Here is a 24,480-nt window from a genome sequence, read left to right on the forward strand (position 1 = left end):
GCTCATTACGATGAAGAAGTTTCGTCAAAACATATACGCTCATTACGATGAAGAAGTCTTGAAAATTCATGAGGTGAGAAAAGAGGTGAGAAAAGAGGTGAGAAAAGAGGTGAGATCTAACATTCTAACATAAACATTATTTTTGGATCATTTACGTTCATTACGATGAAGAAGTTTCGACAAAACATATACGCTCATTACGATGAATGATCATGACAAAACATATACGTTCATTACGATGAAGAAGTTTCGACAAATCATTTACGTTCATGTTTGACAAAGCATATACGCTCATTACGATGAAGAAGTCTTGACAAAGCATAAACGATGAAGAAGTTTCGACAAAACATGTACGTTCATTACGATGAAGAAATCATGACAAAGCATATACGCTCATTACGATGAAGAAGTCTTGACAAAGCATAAACGATGAAGAAGTTTCGACAAAACATGTACGTTCATTACGATGAAGAAATCATGACAAAGCATAAACGATGAAACCTTGACAAAACATGTACGCTCATTACGATGAAGAAATCATGAAAATTCATGAGGTGAGAAAAGAGGTGAGAAAAGAGGTGAGAAAAGAGGTGAGATCTAACATTCTAACATAAACATTATTTTTGGATCATTTACGTTCATTACGATGAAGAAATCATGACAAAGCATATACGCTCATTACGATGAAGAAGTTTCGACAAAGCATAAACGATGAATGATCATGACAAAACATATATGTTTAGTTTCGACAAAACATGTACGATGAAGTTTCGACAAAGCATAAACGTTCATGTTTGACAAAGCATAAACGATGAATGATCATGACAAAACATGTACGCTCATTACGATGAAGAAATCATGACAAAACATAAACGATGAAACCTTGACAAAACATGTACGCTCATTACGATGAAGAAATCATGACAAAACATGTACGATGAAGAAATCATGAAAATTCATGTACGATGAAGAAATCATGACAAATCATAAACGAAGAAGTTTTGACAAATCATAAACGATGAATGATCATGACAAAGCATAAACGATGAAGAAGTTTCGACAAAACATATACGATGAAACCTTGACAAAACATGTACGCTCATTACGATGAAGAAATCATGACAAATCATAAACGATGAGGTATTGACAAATCATAAACGAAGAAGTTTTGACAAATCATAAACGATGAATGATCATGACAAATCATAAACGATGAATGATCATGACAAATCATAAACGAAGAAGTTTTGACAAAGCATAAACGTTCATTACGATGAAGAAATCATGACAAAGCATAAACGCTCATTACAATGAAGAAGTTTCGACAAAACATATACGCTCATTACGATGAAGAAATCATGACAAAACATGTACGCTCATTACGATGAAGAAGTCTTGAAAATTCATAAACGTTCATTACGATGAAGAAATCATGACAAAACATAAACGATGAAGAAGTTTCGACAAAGCATAAACATTCATGTTTGACAAAGCATAAACGCTCATAAACGATGAATAAATCATGACAAAGCATAAACGATGAATGATCATGACAAAGCATAAACGTTCATTACGATGAAGAAGTTTCGACAAAACATAAACGATGAATGATCATGACAAAGCATAAACGTTCATTACGATGAATAAATCATGACAAAGCATAAACGAAGAAATCATAACAAAACATTTACGTTCATGTTTGACAAAGTCTTTCGTTCATGTTTGACAAAGCATAAACGAAGAAATCATGACAAAACATATACGTTCATGTTTGACAAATCATTTACGTTCATGTTTGACAAAGCATATACGATGAAGAAATCATGACAAAACATGTACGCTCATTACGATGAAGAAATCATGACAAAGCATATACGCTCATTACGATGAAGAAGTCTTGACAAAGCATAAACGATGAAGAAGTTTCGACAAAACATGTACGTTCATTACGATGAAGAAATCATGACAAAGCATAAACGATGAAACCTTGACAAAACATGTACGCTCATTACGATGAAGAAATCATGAAAATTCATGAGGTGAGAAAACATGTTAGAAAAGGTGTTAGATCTAACATTCTAACATAAACATTATTTTTGGATCATTTACGCTCATTACGATGAAGAAGTCATGACAAAACATGTACGAAGAAGTTTTGACAAAACATATACGATGAAGTTTCGACAAAACATGTACGATGAAGTTTCGACAAAACATGTACGATGAAGTTTTGACAAAGCATATACGAAGAAGAAGTCATGACAAAGCATATACGAAGAAGAAGTCATGACAAAACATGTACGAAGAAGTTTCGACAAAACATTTACGTTATACAGTAATGTTAGTCATGAATGTTTGTCCTACGTGTTGGCGTTAGTGTTGAAAAATTCATGGAGTACATGGGAAGCAATATAACATACAACAAAGACATATACAGTGAGTTTAAGTACTACTGTGAACAGCATGAGATTGAAGTAATGAGTAAAGGAGACTTTGAAACGCTTATGAAAGACAGTAAGGAGGTCATACATGAGAACAATGATGAAACATGTTCACGAGAACAGTGAGGAGGTCATACATGCAATAATGAAATAGTTCATGAGAACAGTGAGGAGGTCATACATGCAATAATGAAACATGTTCACGAGAACAGTGAGGAGGTCATACATGAGAACAATGATGAAATAGTTCATGAGAACAGTAAGGAGGTCATACATGCAATAATGAAATAGTTCATGAGAACAGTGAGGAGGTCATACATGCAATAATGAAATAGTTCATGAGAACAGTAAGGAGGTCATGAGTTCAAGAACTTGTTCTTCGTTCCGCGTGAAAATACATTCTATCAGATACGAGGGAGAAAGGGTAAAGTTAGTTTAAGCATTTATGATAGCAAACATAATGGAAGATATATACAAGCAGTAGATACAAACGGTAAGCGTGTTTCATTACATTTGTCAAAACTTACATACATTTATTTTGACAGCGACTTTGACTCAGACGATTGGAGCGACAGTAGTGAGTCAGAAGATTATGAGCTGTTATGTGAAGCACAGCAATGGGAGGAGTTGCAATACTTTTGTAAGTGAGAACGTTAGTGTGAACGTTAGTGTGTACGTTAGTGAGAACGTTTATTTTTTCATGCACGTGCATTGTGTCGTGGGGAGTTGCCATGGACAATGACCTGCGCACAATATATAACGTACAGAGAGGTGAGATGAGGTGGTTTATGTGATAAATACTTTACGTGGCAGAAATAGTTTAAGGTTATTAGAAATATTGCATCTGTGATGTAAAATATACGTTAGTGGTTTTGTAAAGTGTCAGATTGACATATCTTCGGTAAGATGGCGCGCAGTGCCACAGTACTGAAGATATGTATACTAACTGATATCTTAGAATTCACTCAGTTTAAGCTGATATATTATTTTTTTATAAATAGTTTAAAATTTTAAACATAAGAATACATTCAATTAGGGCTGTACAAAATCGAGAAAAACATTGCCGTGCGGTAATATAGGGTCAAAAAAATCGCGCCTCGGCGGCTCCGCCGCCTCGGCACTATTAAGTGCGCATTATATTTAATAAGTCCTTCTTTTTTCTTCTTCTTCTTTTCCTTTCCTTCTTCCTCTCCTTCCTCTTCTTTCCTTCTCCTTCTCTTTTTACAACAACGTCGAAGATCTTCGAATTTGATTGTTGGAAAAGCATCTCTTTCAGATAAAGGATGCCTTTCTCACAGTCAACATACGAGGGTCCTGGCTGAAACGTTCTCAAAAAGCCTGAGATGGTAATTCTCTGATCACTCATAGCTGGGCAGGTAGTCATTGCTGACAATACCTGTCTTTATGCATGCACGCTTTCATATATATGGGTTTACACTATCAATTCGCAAAGTTGTTCCGAATTCTTCCAAAATGGAAGGACCCGAAACAATTTTGCTTGTTAACGATACAGACGCATTACTTTGCATTGATACTGTGCTGAGTTGTGTAGAAAGTTTGATTAGAGTTGTTTTGTTCTGGTATCTCTCATCTTCTGATGAGAGAAATCAAAGCAACACAACTCTAATGAGTTTGTTTTCACTCATTTGTATGTAGGTTTTTAGTTCGATTGGAGCTGCTTCATAATGAGATCTCTCATCAATTGACGAGGGAGATCATAACAAAGCAGCTCTAATGTATATGCTCGTATTAACCGGGTTGTAATGCGTTGTAACGTCAGCTTGTAGTTCGTTTGGGGCCACTTCACATTGAGATGAGAAGAAATGATTAAAGGACTCTGAAAGGCTTTGGCCGTTGATGTTGTAATCGCATTACTTGGAACTAGCTGGATGCTAAGCTGTGTAGAATGTTCGATTAGAGCTGTTTTGATATGATTTTTCTCATCATAAGATTGGAGGAATCATAGCAAAACAACTCTAATGGGTTTACCATCATCTACTTGTATGTAGATGTTTGGGAAATTGTCTTGTTAATCGATTTTCGAGATGACTTTCAAATGCTATAATCAAATGACAAACAAGTCTAAGATTTCTCGACAATACATCAAATCATGATGTTTGTAAGTGCGATGAGATTAGAGTTTTTGAAGGAATGACAAGAGAAGTAGGGAAGCTCGGCATTCGCCGAGCAAATTAAAAATTAACGTATGGATTAAATTTTAAGAGGAATTCAATTTTAATTACGGGTTGTTCAAATATTGATTAATATAAATTTATTAATAAGAATAAACAATTTTTGTTTTTGAATTTATTCAATTTATAGCTTTACATATAGTTTCAAAATTGTACAACTATGATTATTTCAACAAAAAATATCTTACTTTTTCACTTCACTTTCACCCTCACTTTTTCCGTAATTCAAATTTCAACATTATGTATTTTAATTCCTTATAGTATTTTTAACATAATTAATCAAATAATAATTGGAAGTTCTGAACTCACTTTTTCCGTAATTCAAAATCAAAAATATGAATAATATATCTATTTATTATATACTAATGCTATTTTCAACTAGAAGTGAGGTACGGTAATCTTACGGATTCCCGTAACTCAATTTTACGGAAAAAGTGTCGTTAAACTATTGATGTGGCGGTAAAATCACGGTAATTCACGGAAAGCTATATGCGAAAATTTGAAATTATACAAAATCGAGCGAAACACTTTTAAATAGGTTGTTCTCGTATTTAAAATACTATTCCCAGATTTATTGTCGTCAGAATATTTCCAAATTTTTGCCGATTTACAAAAAATGATTTACAAAGCATATTTTTTAATCTAAAAAATTCCTAAAAAAGGAACCGGTGTGCGGAAACCTCGGTAAATTACCGCGGTTCCCGTTGGGACTGCCATACATTCAATTTATTAAATGTATATGAAAATATAAGATATGAATATGAATAACTTTTAAATTTGTAACTAATTTAAGATTTTAATTGAATAAGAAATTAACTATAGAAATACAATTTGCAGACTAAACTAAGGTAAAAATTTTGTAGAATTTCAAGATGAGAATAAGAATTTTTATAAAATTAAAAATTGTGCGCTTCATTCGCCCAAATGAAAGGAATTGTATTAAATTGACTCACTAAAATAGATTTATTATAATTCGAAATTTAATATTTAAACAAAAAAAAATTAGGTTCGAAATCAAGTGAACTTTATGCTTTCTAACTCGGCAAATAGTGTTTTGATTTTTTGAAGAATTAAAGACAAAAATCAGAAATTAATTAATAAATATCAGCATTTGAATTGTTGTAAACAGAAATTCATCAAAAGTGACACCTCAGAAAAGCTAAAATATTGAATTTTTGGAACTTTTGATAGAGCACGTTTTTAAATATTAATTTAAGTAAATGTATATTTTGTAAAGATTCTTTTTAATAAAAAAATAAAATTTTGAAGAAGAACACAAAATCTTCTGAAAAATAATATCACATAAACTCATATTATTTTCTAATATATAACTATTTTATATAAAAATCAAATTCAATGATCTTAAAAGCGAAGGATAAACCTCAAAATTTACGAATATAATGAGTGGGAATATAATGCTTATCTATCATAAAACCATATGAAATATAGGTCAGGTAAGTGGGGCTTCCAGGGGCTGCGCCCCTTCTAGCCCCTAAGAAATTTTGCCCAAGACCCAAGAGGAGGACCGAACCCCAGCCGACCAGCCGGTGACAAAACCAAAACCGTTGTTATTTACATCATATTAATGGTGTCACTTTTTAATATGTCACTTTTGTTTCACTTTTCACAAATTATATATGTTTTCATGCTTTGTCACTTTTCTGTCACTTTTTCGGGTAAAAACATTTTTATTATTATATATAAATGAATTTTACAAAACCACCGTTACCGTTCTTTGAAAATAAGAGTAGATGTAAAGATATTATATTGAGAGAACTTAAGAAACTACCGAATGGTCTAACATTTGTAGATTTGTTCGGTGGAAGTTTCTATATATCCCATTTATGTCATACAATATTCCCAGACTCAAAGATTATATGCAATGACTTCGACAACTATATGGACCGTCTCAAACATATTCCAGACACAAACAATATATTGAAAGAGTTAAAAGAAAAGATACCTATAGGTAAGATGGAACGTATACCATTAGATAAGAAAAATATTGTGAGAGAGGTTTTGAAAAAAGCAGAATATATAGACTGGGATAGTATATCTGCTAGACTATTATATAGTGGTTCTATAAGAGTTCATGACATTGAAACACTTATGTCAAAAGTTTTATATCTTAACTATACAAATGTTTTCAAAGAGGACATAGAAAAATATATTGAGGGTATAGAGTTTGTGAGATGTCGTTGGACAGAGTTGTATGAAAAATATAAAGACAAGGAAAATGTTTTCTTTATAGTGGACCCGCCGTTCTATAACACATGGGATTTTCAATACCAAGTAGACTGGACTTTGAGAGACTCTTTAGAAACTTTAGACGTTATACATAACCATCCATGCTTTTACTTTACATCCGATAAAAGTGGTTTTGGAAACCGTTATGAGATGGTTAGAGGACATACATGACTATGAGTTTATATATGGACAAGATAGAATATGAGAGAGGTCCTATAAACCGGAGAAAGTGTCATAACAAAAAAATTTTATTAGTAAGTAAATGTGGTTTGAAATAGGACTACTTGTTTTTAGGTTTTTTCCATTTGTCATTTATTTATTTGACGTGGCAGAAAAGTACAGAGAATATGAAGATGAACCAATGCCTGCAAATGTTCAGCATATGTACTCGTAAGAGATATTTTTATCTTAATATTAAATGGACGCACAGAACTTAGCGAATGCACCAGCAACCTGGACAACCAAACCCAGAGAATATTCCAAATGAAGTTAGAATACAAACTGCAATGGCAAACTATGGTCAAGTGCCAACAGATGTACAAATGCAAACTGCCATGTCAAATGACGCTGCGTTAGGTTTGCCACCATGGTATGCAAATATGAGATGGAAAGAGTTTTATACAAACCCTGAAGTGGGATATAAACAACTTTTATGCAGATGACGCGAACACAGGAGTTGACCCAGAATATGTTTTCTACCAGAGGAGAAACAGAATGTATGAGCTCCAGTTAAAGAATGCTATGGAACTCAACAGGAAACGTAAGAGACTAGGTGGACATTAGATTTTTACATATAGTAAAATGGGTTTTCTTCAGTAGTATTGGAAACTTCTTCAGAAGAGTTGGAAGAGGTATATGGAATGGAATAAAAACCGTAGAAGAGGAATTTGGAAACGGAGTCAAAAATATTGGTAAAAGAGTAGGTCAGTTCGTTGGTATTATACCTAAAGACCCTGAACCAGAAGAACAAGCTCCTGTTATACAACAGCCTGAACCTGCACCACAGTCTAGTTGGCAACCAAATCCAACACCTCAACCGTATTAAAAAATTATATTTTTATCGTTCGATAGTAGTTGTATATGAAACTAAGTTCTAAGTAAAACGCATGGTTATAATGGAATTATTCTTTTTTCTTTTCCATCTGTAGTAAACCATACTTGAAAGTCTGAAATACTTACCACTCGGCGGTTCATATAACTTTGTAGGTTTTTTCGTAAAAGTCATTTGCCAAGCATAAGAAAGAGTTTTGGGCGCCAGAAAATGAAGCATGAACAATAATAGCATCTTGGTCGAAAATATTTTCATATGTTCCATTAGGGTTTTCGACTTCATAAAAGTCTGGTGTACTGGATATGCTGCAGGCTGATTTACATCCTCATAAATCTATACATGCCAAGTGTTATATTTTGTAGAAATATAAACGTTTTTCTCCAAGGTCTTCTATTTTATTGATTTTTAACAGTTGCATTTTTCCTGTCATAAATAATATCGAGATGGTATTCTCCTTCGTCAATGTATTACTGGTTTGCATATTCGATATAGATATCGTTTATTTTTTCTTGAAAAGCTTGAAGAGTTGTTTCTAAATTTATAAGCAAACTAAACTTGTAAAGTTTTCCCTGTTCAAATTTCTCATACATACGTTTTTCTTTGTTATAGTATCGAACTTCAAAACCGACCGTAAATGGGAAACCATGTATGGCTTCTGAAATGAACTTCATTCTACGAAAGCCAATAGCTTTTGTGACAGATGGGTCTCTTAGCCATCTTAATGGGTAGTCAAAACGATAGCCTTCATGCTTTACGGTATCTGTCTCAAACTTTTGACCGACATTAGTAAAAAGTTCATCTAATGGTTTAGTTGTAGCAACTCTAGAATTTTCTTTTTCTATTGGAAGCATATTTTATCTAGAATAAAAATGTCAAATGAAACAGCGTCTATGCGAGAAATACAACACAACCGACAACTCATTATGCAAGCTCTAAATAAGAACACAACAAACTTTTCAAACTATTCTAAGATATCTGAGTCATTGAAAGAAGGAAACTTAAAACTGACATTAAACCCAATGACAGATGAGTTTCTGTTTCAAGACAATAAGAACCATACTGTCTGTATAAATCCAACAAAGGAACTTTAAACGAGAAACCTATAAATGAACTTCTTTTGAAAGCAGATGTTGACAACAAAGCTGACAAAGAATATGTAGACGATGCAATAGCAAAAGAAGAAGAAAGAGCTAACAATGCTTATGCAACAAAAGAACATACTCATCCTGAACTAGCAGACAAAACATATGTTGACAATAAAATGTCAAGTGAAGTGACAAGAGCTGAAAACGAATATTCTAAAAAGACTCATATACATTATATTAACCAAATACCAAGTCTTAAGGAAACATTAGAGACAAAAGCAGATAAGACTCATACACATTCTATATCTGATATTACAAACTTACAAGAAACCTTAAACAGGAAAAGTGACGTTGGACATACACATACCATTGCAAATATTACAAACTTACAACTAACTTTAAACAGGAAAAGTGACGTTGGACATACACATACCATTGCAAATATTACAAACTTACAAGAAACCTTAAACAGGAAAAGTGACGTTGGACATACACATACATCTTCTGAAATAACAGACTTAAACGTTAGCCTTGAAAATAAAGCAGATAAAACATATGTCAATGAAATATACCAAAGTTTGATAGGAACAAAAAATATTGAAACTATTGTTGGTGACTTTTCTGTCAATGAAGAAAATAAATATTTTAGATGGCAGTTGGTACAGTCCTTAGAAAATGGTACACGGTATAAACTCATTCCGAAAAATAACAATGAAATGTATGTAAGCTATAAAAAGAATGATGGTACACAAGTTAAAGTTCCATTAGACAACAACTGCTACTTAAACTTATATGGAGACGAAAAAAGAAATATTTAAGAGTTTATGAAATGACAGATATGACATTGCCTGACCCAGCTCCAGCACCATATTATTATGACTATGGAGATGACGTCAGAACACCACATGTAGATGAACAAAAGCTAACATTATATTTAGATTATTATAGATATAAAAGATATAATGCAATAGAAAAACGAGAATAGTATATTATTATACAGATGACAGAAATAAATATTATAGTCAAGATTTTTACCCACCCTGAAAACATAAGATTATATTATAAAAATATTCTGACACAAACCAGAAGAAACCTGAAATAGTTGCACTATATTTTAAGTTCAAAAGAGACAATCCTATAATATCTCATATGTTTGATTTAATGAACCCAGTAGGTTCTATTTATACATCTATGGATGCAGAGGTCCTCAAGTAATGTTTGGTGTTGTGCATGGGAACAAATAGTCGACAGGTTTTTGTATTGTGCAAACTCTTCAAAGGAAACAGGTGGAAGTAAAACGATTTCAGGTGAAAATTTACCTGCACACAGTCACTACATAGATTTAAGTACATCTCAAGCAGGTTGGCATAAGCATAGATATTGGGATTGGTCAGGAATGACAAAAGGTAAAGGATATGATGTTAAAGACGACGTTAAGTTTGCTATAAATTGTTACTGGAGTGACACGCAGGGAGAAGGAAACCATACACATTTCGTTTCAGGATATACACAAACAACGGGACAAAGTAAAGAATACATGCCACCTTACATGACAGTTTACGCATGGTATAGAATTGCTTAGTCGTCATTTTCAACTTCTTTAGCATATTCGTCAGGAGTTGTCTTATATTTGTTAGGAACTGTCTTTGAAAGTATACCACCTTGAACTTTGACAAGTTTGAAAACGAGGTCTGACAATAGTAGTTTTATCTTCTGCTTGCAGTGTGTACATTTTGCCATGTTTGCCTAAAACTTCATAATATTCTCTTGTATACTTTCTTCTATTTTTACGAACACGAATGTGAGTACCTGTCGAGTTCCCATTGTTGTCATAGTCAATAGTATTTTCATATGGGTCGCGTTTAGGTATTTCTATTTTTACTTTGTCACCTTTCTGAAGTTTGAAGCCCGGCATTCTTTCTTGTTTGTCTCTTTTGACTAAATTATTAAATATATAGTCTTTCTCTAAGTCAGTGTTGTTTTTCATTTCTTCGGGGGAGTGGTTTCCCAAACCTTTTTGTTTACGGTTATTGTAAATATTTAAAACTTGTCTCATCTTTGCCATGGAGAAGTGTCTATACTTGTCGTCATATGACATTTCATTTGCTTCACCACCTTGTGGTTGGTTTAAGTCTCTTAACATTTTTATACATCCGTCAATGACACCAAAGAGCAGAATGGTTTTGGTCGACAATGAAATATTGGTTACATTTTTTTGAACGCAGATAGTTTTTTACATCATCTGATTTGAAAGAACTTTCACAGTCAGATGTCAGTTTTGTGGATGGTATTTGTCAACGAATATTGTCAAAGCAGTTTTCACATCTAAAATATTTTTGGACCATAATGGTATGGCTTCACAGTATCTTGTGTTTTGACCAACAAATATTAACCAGTATGGAGGTCCATCTGTTCTAACTCTCGGAATGTTTTCCAAGATATCCATAAACCAAGCATTTGGTGTTGAACTAAAGATTTTTATCATGAGTGCTTTTTTTGTTGCCTTAGAAACATAGGGGTCCTTGTTTGGATTCGTCATTTTTTAACCCATAAGAAATGGGTTTTATTTGGCGCATTAGCAGGAGTTGCATCCAGATTTTTGCCCGCAGTGGGAACAATAGCCAGAGGTGTATTTGGAGTTGGAAGAAGATTTTGAGTACATTAGGTATACTTAAAGAGAAAGCACAACCTATTATACAAACTGTACAGAAAGGTTGGGATGTAGCACGAGATGCAACAAATCTTATTCCAAATCCTGAAACAAGAGGAAAAGTTCAAGGATGGATGGACAATGTAGGAAGACAAGCAGGAAAACTATTATAACAAAGCAAATGACTACTATAACCAAGCAGGACACTATATGGACCAAGGTGAAAGATTCTTTAACAGAGGATATAACCATGCACAACAGTGGGTAAACAATAACCAACCTCAACCGCCTCAAACGTGGGGAATGTAAAGTTTTTTATTGAGATGAAATGAACAATGCAGCATTGAGACAAATAAGTTCAAGATGGATTTGTCGGCTTCCAGCAGTTACACCACGTGTTTGTCAAGTTCTTCCTATACCTCAGGAAGTTTTAGACCGACTTAAAAAACCTAAACAACCAGTTGAAAACAAACCAAACTAAATTTTTTTACTGAGATGAAATGACCGAAGAAGTTGAAACGGTAGATTTGACACCACAAACAAAAAGTTCAGAACCATTGTCAAAACCTGTCAAAGAACTTACAGATGAAGAGAAAAATTCAATAATAGAAAGTGCCAGGTCTGGAAATACAAACCCTAACTATAAAGTCACTTTTCATAAAAATGGAACGGCTAGTATCTCAAAAAAAGAAACAGACTCTCACAAATAAAATATTGAAGTCTGAAGGAGCTTTCGAGACAACAGATGGAAAAGTTTACTTCACTGACCAACAGTTCATTATAGAACATCTCATTGACTTAGAGTCGAAATATTCTAAACTTTACAACAAACACAAAAAGTTGAAAGGAAAACAAAAACAAATGGCATATGATATTTATGAAGATGTTGACGACACAACTGTTCCTGCAAGTGAAGTAAAGTCAGAGGAACCGAAAAGTGACGAAAAACCGATAGAAGAAGAAAAACCAAAAACTGAGATAAACCAAAACCAAAGTTTAGTTTCCAAACTAAACCAAGTCAACCTTCATTAGCTGGTATGGGTTGGCGTCAAAGACTTATGGCAGCAGGCGGTTATGTAAAGTAAAGAAAAAAATATTTTTTTATTTTTATAAAAATGCCCCCATATAGAATGGATAGAAAGTCTGCTAGAATAAAAGCAGAGTTACAAAGATATGGTTGGAGAGTTTCGAAGAATTTTAAATATAGGAAGGGAAGACCCATAAAAGTCTATGACAAATTGTCTGGTCTTCGCTACGAAATGGATTTGGAAACAGCACGTGCCAATTATCCAAACAGACTAGAGAGGTTAGAAGAAGAACGTCTTATGGACATGCCTTTCGATGTTAGTGAACCTCAAGTTGAAGGACACGACGGCTTTGCCAGATTCTACTGGAAACATGACGAACAATTGCATCCTTTGAGAAGGAAAAAAAGGAAAAAGTGAAGACGCACATGCTCCCATGGAAAGAACAAGATATTGCATATGAAAAGTATCGTGAAGTTAGAAGTCAAATTACATCTGGTCGAACCTTTACAGTAAACTTTGACGAAGGAAAGAACAAAGAAGGCTTCATGGGTGTACTTGCTGCAATTCAAGACGGAAATAAGAAAGGACACAATCTCAGATTGACCATAACAGATTTGGATGGTCACATTTACTATGCACATGGCAATGAACAAACAGCCGCAAAACTTCTTGACGCTTTCAAGACTACAAAGAGAGAACAAATGGTTGACTCCGACTCAGACATTTTGAATGCAATTGAAGGAATTGCAAGTGTCAAGTTCGAATGGTACCAACCTAACCCTCAAGCAGTCAGACAACATGCTGGATACTTCCCCTTCATAAATAAGTCTGACATTGACTTGACAAGGTATGGAATTTACAATTCAATTGAAACAATTGTCAATGAACCTTGTATTCTTACATGTCTCAGGAACTCTGGTCTTGTTACAGATGAAAAGATGAAGTATCTTGAGTCATGTGTGAAGACAAGGTACATTCTCAGAGGTCAATTGGCAAAAATTGCACCGTTGGCAAATGTCAATATCCGAGTCAACATACCTACAGCTAAAGGTTCTTCACATGACGACTATGTTGTTGAGTTCAATTTACCATGGTTGAAGATTATAATTGTCCATAACCACTTCATGTTGAACGAAAGTCTTACAAACCCATTGTTCGGAAAAGGCAAGTGCAACATTGTCAGAGCTGTAAACATTCTTTTCGAGAAAGGTTTGTTGGAACCAATTCCAAATGACAAGCTTACAGAAAGTTTTGTACCAAAAGACGAAACAAACTTTTCATTGTTAGCAAGACCAAAAGTTGTTCCAGACAAAGTTCTAGTACAAAAGAAGTACACAGTTCCACAAGGGGTTGGTATGTTCGGATACCAACCTGAACCAGAAGAACTTCCAATGAGGTTGCAAGAACTTCAAGATGCTATAAACAAACTTCCATTGAGACATCCAATTGACGTCAAATTGTATTGGAGAGCATCTGAGTTAGGTCAGAAGGTTTTTATATGAAACAGGTTGCTTCGACGATGTTTATGAGATAACAGGAGAAGTTTCTCAGAAGATAAGAGACTCACTTGAATTTCCACAAACTGGACCAATTGGTTGCGACAAGTTCGACTCAAACGAAAAGATATACTATGTCGACCTTAACGCTGCATACATGAGGTTTGTCAATATATTCCGACTGGAATTCCAAACGAAGATGGTGAGTTCCCGGGAAGGAACTATACAGTTGGAAAAGTCATACAACAACTGTATGATATTAGGAAAGCTTCAAACCCCAACTTGCAATGACACTCAAATTGCTTATGAATTCGACATGGGGATATTCCATTAAGAAACCTCAAGAGATGAAGAGTAAAACATTATGAGAAGGTCGACAACTTTGTTGAAAGGTTTTCTCCTTTTGTTTTGAAGTACGAATTCACTCAAGGTCAAAGTGGCTTAGTAACCACATTAAAACCTATTGTCGAACATTGGTCTTACCCTAGTTCGCAAAGGCAGTCCTTGACAACTACAACAAATTCTTCTCCGAAGTCAAATCGAAAGTTGTGGTTTACTATGAGAACATTGACGCACTCATGACGAACGAAGAAGGGTACAACAAACTCATTGAAATGGGTTTAGTCGGTGAAAAGATGGGCTGTTTTAAGCTAGATAAGGTATTTCCGAAGTTCATGTAATATCGAAAAGGAAATATTGGGGCATACTTGAAGACGGCACAGAAATAAAACATTGCATGAAGTAAAAAATTTTTATTTGAAATGTACGCTGAGTTTGCTTATGTAAACACTAGAGATACAGATGGAAAATACGTTCAAATACTTCTTAACAAATTCAAGAAGCTATATGGCATACCATTTTAAAACAATATATTTTTACATATATTAAATGCTTCAGGTTGAAAAACAAAGAACAAAAGTAGCAGATACAAAACGTTAGACTATATCTTTACAAATGCTGGTAGGACTATTTCAGATGAAGAAATTCATCCCGAGCATACAGGTTTGACTATCCAATTCGTTGGCTTCAAAGTCCTTTCAGATGCAAAAGGCAATAGGATTTAGAAGAGTTTTGTTTTCAAATAGAACTAACGCATTTATGTTCGCAGTATATTTTCATGGGCAGTATAAAGGTCCTGATGGTCTAATAGACAAATTTGACGAAATGAGAATCTTTACAGTTCGTTCAGACGAAAGTCTTGAGAAAACTCTAAATGACTTTCAAACTCAAATGAACAAATATTATTGGGAATTTCAAGAAAAATACGACTCTTTACTAAATGGAACATACTATCTGAAACTAGAATATGACAAGATGAACTCCACCGTTTCATTTCAAAAGATTGAAATTAACCCTCCAAGAGATACAGAGTTTTTATTTTGGAAAGTAGACAAACGTTCTTGGGCACAATTTCTTCGGTTACTAAACCAGAACGAACCATTACCACCAGATGGTCCATTTAAATTTATACTTCCACCAGCAGATTTGACAGTTTATAGAAACGTGTTTTGACCCTCAAAATGTTATGTGTCATGCAAGTTTCAGTTCAAGCAACAATAGTTTTCTATTATTGGTAAGGACCTTTATGACTTTGCTTCTAAATTCTACGAACCACCTAGTAACAGTTTCTCTGACTTTCAAAGTTTGGTTCACAACAAATGGTGTGCAACATATTATTCCATTGTACTATGACTTTTATCTCGATTGTCTTTCATATATAATACGGAAAAGTGCTGAAAAAGTATTGAAAAATAATGTTTATGTTAACATGTTAGATCTAACACGTTTTCTAACCTCTTTTCTAACATAACTATTTATAAGCGTTTTACATGGTATATGTTGCGATGGTTCATGACTTTAAACAGTTTTTGTAGCTTCTATTTCTTTTTTAGTACATCGAATGTTTTAACTATGCCGAAGGTTTCTTTATACTTCTTCTTGACGTCAGATAATAGGAAATCGTCAGCAGTTGGATAGTTTTTGTTCAGAAATGCTAACATGTCCATTTTATTTTCTGCTGGCTTTCTGCTTCTTTCTTTAAGTCTGCATAGTCGTTTCTCATTCTTTCTATCTCTTTGACGGAGTAGTTATATTTCCTAATTGCTGCTTTACATTTAGAACATTGCGGGTTCATTTTTGCGTTATATTCTGAAACCTTACCTGCTAAAACAACTAAAGCGTCAATTGCTCTCTTCATCTCAAACATAGCGGGTCTTATTTGTTTGTTCCATACTTTGCCTCTTCTATCTTTATCTCTTATCTGCCATACACATTCTGCAACTAATGAAACAAAGTTGTCGTATGTCTTAAACTCCCCAGATTTATATATGTCAGAAACATTTTTATAAACCATGTCGCAATCTTTGTCCATAACCTTATGGTTGCAATGAAAACCAAGGAATTCATAATTTACCTTTCGTATGAACTTCTTTATTTCTACTGAGTCAGTTGGTTTGACTTCAATTTCGTCAAATTCAGGAATAGTGAGTTTTTGTTGTTGGATTTCAGGTAGTTTAGGCAAATGGTCAATAATGTCCTGCATTTCATAAAGATATTCTTCATTTTCTTCATCCTGTGCGGTACAGTCTAAATTACTTGTTAAAAGTTCTTGCTTTATCTTCTGGATTTCTGTTTCAAAAGTATATGAAGAAGGAATAAAGCTTTTCATCTCTACTAACATTGACGTAGGATTCATAACTAACGAGTTTGGTGCTGTTGTTTGAATTGTTGTTGTGCCGATTGTTGAAATCATATCTTTTATACAAAATAAAAAAAATAAATAAAATAAAACTAACTTTATTTTTTCTATCTTAAGGAAATTCATGAAAATTCAAGAGGTTAGAAATGAGGTTAGATCTAACCATCTACCCGACATTCTCGTCAAATACAAAAAAATGAAGAATAACTTTCACTTTTTCATTATATAACTGTTATTTTTGACGAAGTGAAGGTTTGCACTTCGTCAAAAAAATCCCTGAAATCATATCTTTTATACAAAAAAATGAAGAATAACTTTCACTTTTTCATTATATAACTGTTATTTTTGACGAAGTGAAGGTTAACACTTCGTCAAAAAAATCCCTGAAATCATATCTTTTATACAAAATAAAAAAATAAATAAAATAAAACTAACTTTATTTTTTCTATCTTAAGGAAATTCATGAAAATTCAAGAGGGTGAGAAAACAGGTGAAAAAACGGGTGAGATCTCACCTCTTCACCTAAATTATATTTTTTGGTCCGGGAACAACTTTCTCTCAATTGGAGCTGTAGCATACTCTTTGCGTAAGCGGTTCAGACCTTCTTCGAACTCTTGGTCTCTCTTCGATTTGGATTGAGATTGGAATTGCTGGGGTGGAGCTTGCTGGAACAACCAAGGGTTGGGGCAGTAAGGCATAGGCTGAGGAGGGTAGTTCGGGAAGCCTTGTGGTGGGTAGTAACCTTGAGGTGGAAATTGGTAGTAATTCGGAGGTACTTGCTGGAACTGAGGGGACTGTTATGGTTCTTTAGGTTCCTCTGGCTTTGGAAGGCGTTCAGGAAGAGGGACGTCGGACATTCGTTTGTGTCCTGTCGGAAGGAAGAACTTTTCCTGTCGGAAGGAAGAACTTTTCCTGTCGGAAGGAAGTGTTGCATGCTAAGTTCGGTCAACGATAGAAATTGAGTGGAAATTAATCGTCGAGGAAGTACGATTAATGGTAAAGTAAAAAATGTTGTGGGATTTTTAATATTATATATTATTTTATAATAAAATTTTTTTGAGTCATTTTAAGAAGCACATTAATTTTTTGAATTTAAAATTAAAGTAGTGTCAAACGAATTTATCACTTAATTTAATCTCGATTTTCTTAAAATTAATGAAAAAAAGGTTTTCTGAGAACTTTTGAGAATGGTTTTCAAATTCCATTATTGAAAATATATAGGTATTGTATGAAATTCAATCTATATTTATTTAAAATTTCTAAATTTTTAATAAAATAACTTTTCAGAGGAATATGATTTGAATGGTTGATTATAAGTATAAAAATGTCTAACGATTTTAAGGAGGGAATTGTTCCGTATGAGGTATACATCATAACTATATACCATAAGGAACAATTCCCTCTTGATAGCTGGGAACACTTTCTCTGAATAACTTATCATTTTGGAGAAAGTTTCCCAGCTATCTATTAGAAACTAAAGGCTTGTGAGGCACTAATATATAATCAGTGCCTCATAGCCTTAGTTTCTTATTAAAACGAGAAAACTTTGTTCGAAATGATAAACAATTTCGAACAAGTTTTCTCGTTTTAAGGAGGGAATTGTTCCTTATGAGGTATACATCATAAACTATATACCTCATAAGGAACAATTCCCTCTGATATCCTGGATATTTTTGAATATATTTTTTTTAATTAAAAGTCTCAAAAGTAATTATCAAAAGTGATTTTTTAAAAATATCTCCAATTAATTAACTAATTAAAAGTATTATATTTTTAAAATTAAATAGTTTTTCAATTTTTTTGAAGGAATTGAGATACTTCCCACGACAATAAAATTGAGAGGTTTACATTATGACTGATCTTAGCATGCAACAGAAGAACTTTTTCTGTTGGAAGGAAAAACTTTTCCTGTCGGAAGGAAGAACTTTTTCTGAAGTTCGACCAAAAAGTTCTCAATTTTCGAAAATTTGAATGGTTTACGGACGGACAACTGGAAGAGTTCTTCCTGTCGGAAGGAAAAATTTTTTCTGTCGGAAGGAAAATTTTTTCCAGTTGTCGGGAAAATATTTTCCTGTCGGATGGAAGGACTCGGAATGCCAGAAGGATTTGACGAGGCAGTTTACCTAATTGAAATTAACGACTGCGTAAAAGACTACTTGCGCAAGGTCATGAAGCCCAAGGTCAAGTTCACCACTATTTCTGGAAGGGCTGCCTTGAATCTCGAGACTTCGACTGGAATTCCAATTGAGGTACCAGACGGGACAGCCTACGATGGCATAAAGCAAGCAAAGAAGGAAGCCATTATAAAGTTCTTTGCAAAGCGCCCATGGATACAACTTCCAAACAGAGAGAGTCCAATTCCACGAATTATACAAATTCTCAGAGCACTGTTCCACTTCTCTGGTCAACCATTCTACATAACCTGTGAAGGCGACATCCAACCAGTTCAGTAAACCTTAACGTTTAGAGTAAAAACATTTTTTTATGTTTTTTGTGAAAGTGTCAAAAATAAATTGTTTTCATGAGTTTTCTACGATGTTAGAAAAGTGGTTAGAAAACGTGTTAGATCTAACATGCTAACATAAACATTATTTTTCAATACTTTTTCAGCACTTTTCCGTAGTTATATATGAAAGACAATTCGAGATAAAAGTCATAGTACAATGGAATAATATGTTGCACACCATTTGTTGTGAACCAAACTTGAAAGTCAGAGAAACTGTTACTAGGTGGTTCGTAGAATTTAGAAGCAAAGTCATAAAGGTCCTTACCAATACATAGAAAACTATTGTTGCTTGAACTGAAACTTGCATGACACATAACATTTTGAGGGTCAAACACGTTTCTATAAACTGTCAAATCTGCTGGTGGAAGTATAAATTTAAATGGACCATCTGGTGGTAATGGTTCGTTCTGGTTTAGTAACCGAAGAAATTGTGCCCAAGAACGTTTGTCTACTTTCCAAAATAAAAACTCTGTATCTCTTGGAGGGTTAATTTCAATCTTTTGAAATGAAACGGTGGAGTTCATCTTGTCATATTCTAGTTTCAGATAGTATGTTCCATTTAGTAAAGAGTCGTATTTTTCTTGAAATTCCCAATAATATTTGTTCATTTGAGTTTGAAAGTCATTTAGAGTTTTCTCAAGACTTTCGTCTGAACGAACTGTAAAGATTCTCATTTCGTCAAATTTGTCTATTAGACCATCAGGACCTTTATACTGCCCATGAAAATATACTGCGAACATAAATGCGTTAGTTCTATTTGAAAACAAAACTCTTCTAAATCCTATTGCCTTTGCATCTGAAGGACTTTGAAGCCAACGAATTGGATAGTCAAACCTGTATGCTCGGGATGAAATTTCTTCATCTGAAATAGTCCTACCAGCATTTGTAAAGATATAGTCTAACGGTTTTGTATCTGCTACTTTTGTTCTTTGTTTTTCAACCTGAAGCATTTAATATATGTAAAAATATATTGTTTTAAAATGGTATGCCATATAGCTTCTTGAATTTGTTAAGAAGTATTTGAACGTATTTTCCATCTGTATCTCTAGTGTTTACATAAGCAAACTCAGCGTACATTTCAAATAAAAATTTTTTACTTCATGCAATGTTTTATTTCTGTGCCGTCTTCAAGTATGCCCCAATATTTCCTTTTCGATATTACATGAACTTCGGAAAATACCTTATCTAGCTTAAAACAGCCCATCTTTTCACCGACTAAACCCATTTCAATGAGTTTGTTGTACCCTTCTTCGTTCGTCATGAGTGCGTCAATGTTCTCATAGTAAACCACAACTTTCGATTTGACTTCGGAGAAGAATTTGTTGTAGTTGTCAAGGACTGCCTTTGCGAACTGAGGGTAAGACCAATGTTCGACAATAGGTTTTAATGTGGTTACTAAGCCACTTTGACCTTGAGTGAATTCGTACTTCAAAACAAAAGGAGAAAACCTTTCAACAAAGTTGTCGACCTTCTCATAATGTTTACTCTTCATCTCTTGAGGTTTCTTAATGGAATATCCCCATGTCGAATTCATAAGCAATTTGAGTGTCATTGCAAGTTTGGGGTTTGAAGCTTTCCTAATATCATACAGTTGTTGTATGACTTTTCCAACTGTATAGTTCCTTCCCGGGAACTCACCATCTTCGTTTGGAATTCCAGTCGGAATATATTGGACAAACCTCATGTATGCAGCGTTAAGGTCGACATAGTATATCTTTTCGTTTGAGTCGAACTTGTCGCAACCAATTGGTCCAGTTTGTGGAAATTCAAGTGAGTCTCTTATCTTCTGAGAAACTTCTCCTGTTATCTCATAAACATCGTCGAAGCAACCTGTTTCATATAAAACCTTCTGACCTAACTCAGATGCTCTCCAATACAATTTGACGTCAATTGGATGTCTCAATGGAAGTTTGTTTTAGCATCTTGAAGTTCTTGCAACCTCATTGGAAGTTCTTCTGGTTCAGGTTGGTATCCGAACATACCAACCCTTGTGGAACTGTGTACTTCTTTTGTACTAGAACTTTGTCTGGAACAACTTTTGGTCTTGCTAACAATGAAAAGTTTGTTTCGTCTTTTGGTACAAAACTTTCTGTAAGCTTGTCATTTGGAATTGGTTCCAACAAACCTTTCTCGAAAAGAATGTTTACAGCTCTGACAATGTTGCACTTGCCTTTTCCGAACAATGGGTTTGTAAGACTTTCGTTCAACATGAAGTGGTTATGGACAATTATAATCTTCAACCATGGTAAATTGAACTCAACAACATAGTCGTCATGTGAAGAACCTTTAGCTGTAGGTATGTTGACTCGGATATTGACATTTGCCAACGGTGCAATTTTTGCCAATTGACCTCTGAGAATGTACCTTGTCTTCACACATGACTCAAGATACTTCATCTTTTCATCTGTAACAAGACCAGAGTTCCTGAGACATGTAAGAATACAAGGTTCATTGACAATTGTTTCAATTGAATTGTAAATTCCATACCTTGTCAAGTCAATGTCAGACTTATTTATGAAGGGGAAGTATCCAGCATGTTGTCTGACTGCTTGAGGGTTAGGTTGGTACCATTCGAACTTGACACTTGCAATTCCTTCAATTGCATTCAAAATGTCTGAGTCGGAGTCAACCATTTGTTCTCTCTTTGTAGTCTTGAAAGCGTCAAGAAGTTTTGCGGCTGTTTGTTCATTGCCATGTGCATAGTAAATGTACCATCCAAATCTGTTATGGTCAATCTGAGATTGTGTCCTTTCTTATTTCCGTCTTGAATTGCAGCAAGTACACCCATGAAGCCTTCTTTGTTCTTTCCTTCGTCAAAGTTTACTGTAAAGGTTCGACCAGATGTAATTTGACTTCTAACTTCACGATACTTTTCATATGCATATCTTGTTCTTTCCATGGGAGCATGTGCGTCTTCACTTTTTCCTTTTTTCCTTCTCAAAGGATGCAATTGTTCGTCATGTTTCCAGTAGAATCTGGCAAAGCCGTCGTGTCCTTCAACTTGAGGTTCACTAACATCGAAAGGCATGTCCATAAGACGTTCTTCTTCTAACCTCTCTAGTCTGTTTGGATAATTGGCACGTGCTGTTTCCGAATCCATTTCGTAGCGAAGACCAGACAATTTGTCATAGACTTTTATGGGTCTTCCCTTCCTATATTTAAAATTCTTCGAAACTCTCCAACCATATCTTTGTAACTCTGCTTTTATTCTAGCAGACTTTCTATCCATTCTATATGGGGGCATTTTTATAAAAATAAAAAATATTTTTTTCTTTACTTTACATAACCGCCTGCTGCCATAAGTCTTTGACGCCAACCCATACCAGCTAATGAAGGTTGACTTGGTTTAGTTTGGAAACTAAACTTTGGTTTTGGTTTATCTTCAGTTTTTGGTTTTTCTTCTTCTATCGGTTTTTCGTCACTTTTCGGTTCCTCTGACTTTACTTCACTTGCAGGAACAGTTGTGTCGTCAACATCTTCATAAATATATATGCCATTTGTTTTTGTTTTCCTTTCAACTTTTTGTGTTTGTTGTAAAGTTTAGAATATTTCGACTCTAAGTCAATGAGATGTTCTATAATGAACTGTTGGTCAGTGAAGTAAACTTTTCATCTGTTGTCTCGAAAGCTCCTTCAGACTTCAATATTTTATTTGTGAGAGTCTGTTTCTTTTTTTGAGATACTAGCCGTTCCATTTTTATGAAAAGTGACTTTATAGTTAGGGTTTGTATTTCCAGACCTGGCACTTTCTATTATTGAATTTTTCTCTTCATCTGTAAGTTCTTTGACAGGTTTTGACAATGGTTCTGAACTTTTTGTTTGTGGTGTCAAATCTACCGTTTCAACTTCTTCGGTCATTTCATCTCAGTAAAAAAATTTAGTTTGGTTTGTTTTCAACTGGTTGTTTAGGTTTTTTAAGTCGGTCTAAAACTTCCTGAGGTATAGGAAGAACTTGACAAACACGTGGTGTAACTGCTGGAAGCCGACAAATCCATCTTGAACTTATTTGTCTCAATGCTGCATTGTTCATTTCATCTCAATAAAAAACTTTACATTCCCCACGTTTGAGGCGGTTGAGGTTGGTTATTGTTTACCCACTGTTGTGCATGGTTATATCCTCTGTTAAAGAATCTTTCACCTTGGTCCATATAGTGTCCTGCTTGGTTATAGTAGTCATTTGCTTTGTTATAATAGTTTCCTGCTTGTCTTCCTACATTGTCCATCCATCCTTGAACTTTTCCTCTTGTTTCAGGATTTGGAATAAGATTTGTTGCATCTCGTGCTACATCCCAACCTTTCTGTACAGTTTGTATAATAGGTTGTGCTTTCTCTTTAAGTATACCTAATGTACTCAAAATCTTCCTTCCAACTCCAAATACACCTCTGGCTATTGTTCCCACTGCGGGCAAAAATCTGGATGCAACTCCTGCTAATGCGCCAAATAAACCCATTTCTTATGGGTTAAAAAAATGACGAATCCAAACAAGGACCCCTATGTTTCTAAGGCAACAAAAAAAGCACTCATGATAAAAATCTTTAGTTCAACACCAAATGCTTGGTTTTATGGATATCTTGGAAAACATTCCGAGAGTTAGAACAGATGGACCTCCATACTGGTTAATATTTGTTGGTCAAAACACAAGATACTGTGAAGCCATACCATTATGGTCCAAAAATATTTTAGATGTGAAAACTGCTTTGACAATATTCGTTGACAAATACCATCCAACAAAACTGACATCTGACTGTGAAAGTTCTTTCAAATCAGATGATGTAAAAAACTATCTGCGTTCAAAAAATGTAAACCAATATTTCATTGTCGACCAAAACCATTCTGCTCTTGGTGTCATTGACGGATGTATAAAAATGTTAAGAGACTTAAACCAACCACAAGGTGGTGAAGCAAATGAAATGTCATATGACGACAAGTATAGACACTTCTCCATGGCAAAGATGAGACAAGTTTTAAATATTTACAATAACCGTAAACAAAAAGGTTTGGGAAACCACTCCCCCGAAGAAATGAAAAACAACCCTGACTTAGAGAAAGACTATATATTTAATAATTTAGTCAAAAGAGACAAACA

The 24,480-nt window shown here is 34.3% G+C and overlaps 6 protein-coding genes and 4 pseudogenes across 10 annotated transcripts, besides 8 other annotated features; 6 read left to right on the forward strand and 4 right to left on the reverse strand.

Moving 5' to 3' along the window:
* Nucleotides 1-3,474: 3,474 nt before the first annotated feature.
* Nucleotides 3,475-5,351: a mobile genetic element.
* Nucleotides 3,997-4,256: a mobile genetic element.
* Nucleotides 4,587-4,660: a mobile genetic element.
* A 399-nt stretch (nucleotides 5,352-5,750) lies between the features above and the next one.
* Nucleotides 5,751-5,788: a mobile genetic element.
* Nucleotides 5,751-5,788: a terminal%2Cinverted (terminal inverted repeat of Banshee-A3 transposon ID:TVAGG3_0018970).
* A 3,503-nt stretch (nucleotides 5,789-9,291) lies between these two features.
* Nucleotides 9,292-16,232: a mobile genetic element.
* On the forward strand, nucleotides 9,733-10,598 carry TVAGG3_0018990 (annotated as a pseudogene). The gene has a single exon. A coding segment is annotated over exon 1 (866 nt).
* TVAGG3_0019000 (uncharacterized protein) lies at nucleotides 11,995-12,147 on the forward strand (the record flags this gene model as incomplete). Its single annotated transcript, XM_051220084.1, has 1 exon — nucleotides 11,995-12,147. The coding sequence occupies one exon, from the start codon at nucleotides 11,995-11,997 to the stop codon at nucleotides 12,145-12,147; it is 153 nt and encodes a 50-aa protein (XP_051105070.1).
* TVAGG3_0019010 lies at nucleotides 12,167-12,751 on the forward strand (annotated as a pseudogene). The gene has a single exon. A coding segment is annotated over exon 1 (585 nt).
* TVAGG3_0019020 lies at nucleotides 13,633-14,517 on the forward strand (annotated as a pseudogene). Its single transcript has one exon. A coding segment is annotated over exon 1 (885 nt).
* A 1,251-nt stretch (nucleotides 16,233-17,483) lies between the features above and the next one.
* Nucleotides 17,484-17,822, reverse strand: TVAGG3_0019030 (uncharacterized protein; the record flags this gene model as incomplete). The annotated part of the gene is made up of 1 exon (XM_051220085.1): nucleotides 17,484-17,822. One exon carries the CDS (start codon nucleotides 17,820-17,822, stop codon nucleotides 17,484-17,486), a length of 339 nt encoding a protein of 112 aa, XP_051105071.1.
* A 408-nt stretch (nucleotides 17,823-18,230) lies between these two features.
* Nucleotides 18,231-18,346: a mobile genetic element.
* Nucleotides 18,347-18,966: 620 nt separating this feature from the next.
* TVAGG3_0019050 (uncharacterized protein) lies at nucleotides 18,967-19,341 on the forward strand (the record flags this gene model as incomplete). The annotated part of the gene is made up of 1 exon (XM_051220086.1): nucleotides 18,967-19,341. One exon carries the CDS (start codon nucleotides 18,967-18,969, stop codon nucleotides 19,339-19,341), a length of 375 nt encoding a protein of 124 aa, XP_051105072.1.
* An 82-nt stretch (nucleotides 19,342-19,423) lies between these two features.
* Nucleotides 19,424-24,480: part of a mobile genetic element that runs on past the window's edge.
* On the reverse strand, nucleotides 19,484-20,344 carry TVAGG3_0019070 (uncharacterized protein; the record flags this gene model as incomplete). Its single annotated transcript, XM_051220087.1, has 1 exon — nucleotides 19,484-20,344. One exon carries the CDS (start codon nucleotides 20,342-20,344, stop codon nucleotides 19,484-19,486), a length of 861 nt encoding a protein of 286 aa, XP_051105073.1.
* Nucleotides 23,271-23,423, reverse strand: TVAGG3_0019080 (uncharacterized protein; the record flags this gene model as incomplete). The annotated part of the gene is made up of 1 exon (XM_051220088.1): nucleotides 23,271-23,423. One exon carries the CDS (start codon nucleotides 23,421-23,423, stop codon nucleotides 23,271-23,273), a length of 153 nt encoding a protein of 50 aa, XP_051105074.1.
* On the reverse strand, nucleotides 23,443-23,844 carry TVAGG3_0019090 (uncharacterized protein; the record flags this gene model as incomplete). The annotated part of the gene is made up of 1 exon (XM_051220089.1): nucleotides 23,443-23,844. The coding sequence occupies one exon, from the start codon at nucleotides 23,842-23,844 to the stop codon at nucleotides 23,443-23,445; it is 402 nt and encodes a 133-aa protein (XP_051105075.1).
* TVAGG3_0019100 lies at nucleotides 23,957-24,361 on the forward strand (annotated as a pseudogene). The gene has a single exon. A coding segment is annotated over exon 1 (405 nt).

The sequence above is a fragment of the Trichomonas vaginalis genome, chromosome IV (genome assembly GCF_026262505.1).
Source record: "Trichomonas vaginalis G3 chromosome IV, whole genome shotgun sequence".
Classification (NCBI taxonomy): Eukaryota; Parabasalia; order Trichomonadida; family Trichomonadidae; genus Trichomonas; species Trichomonas vaginalis.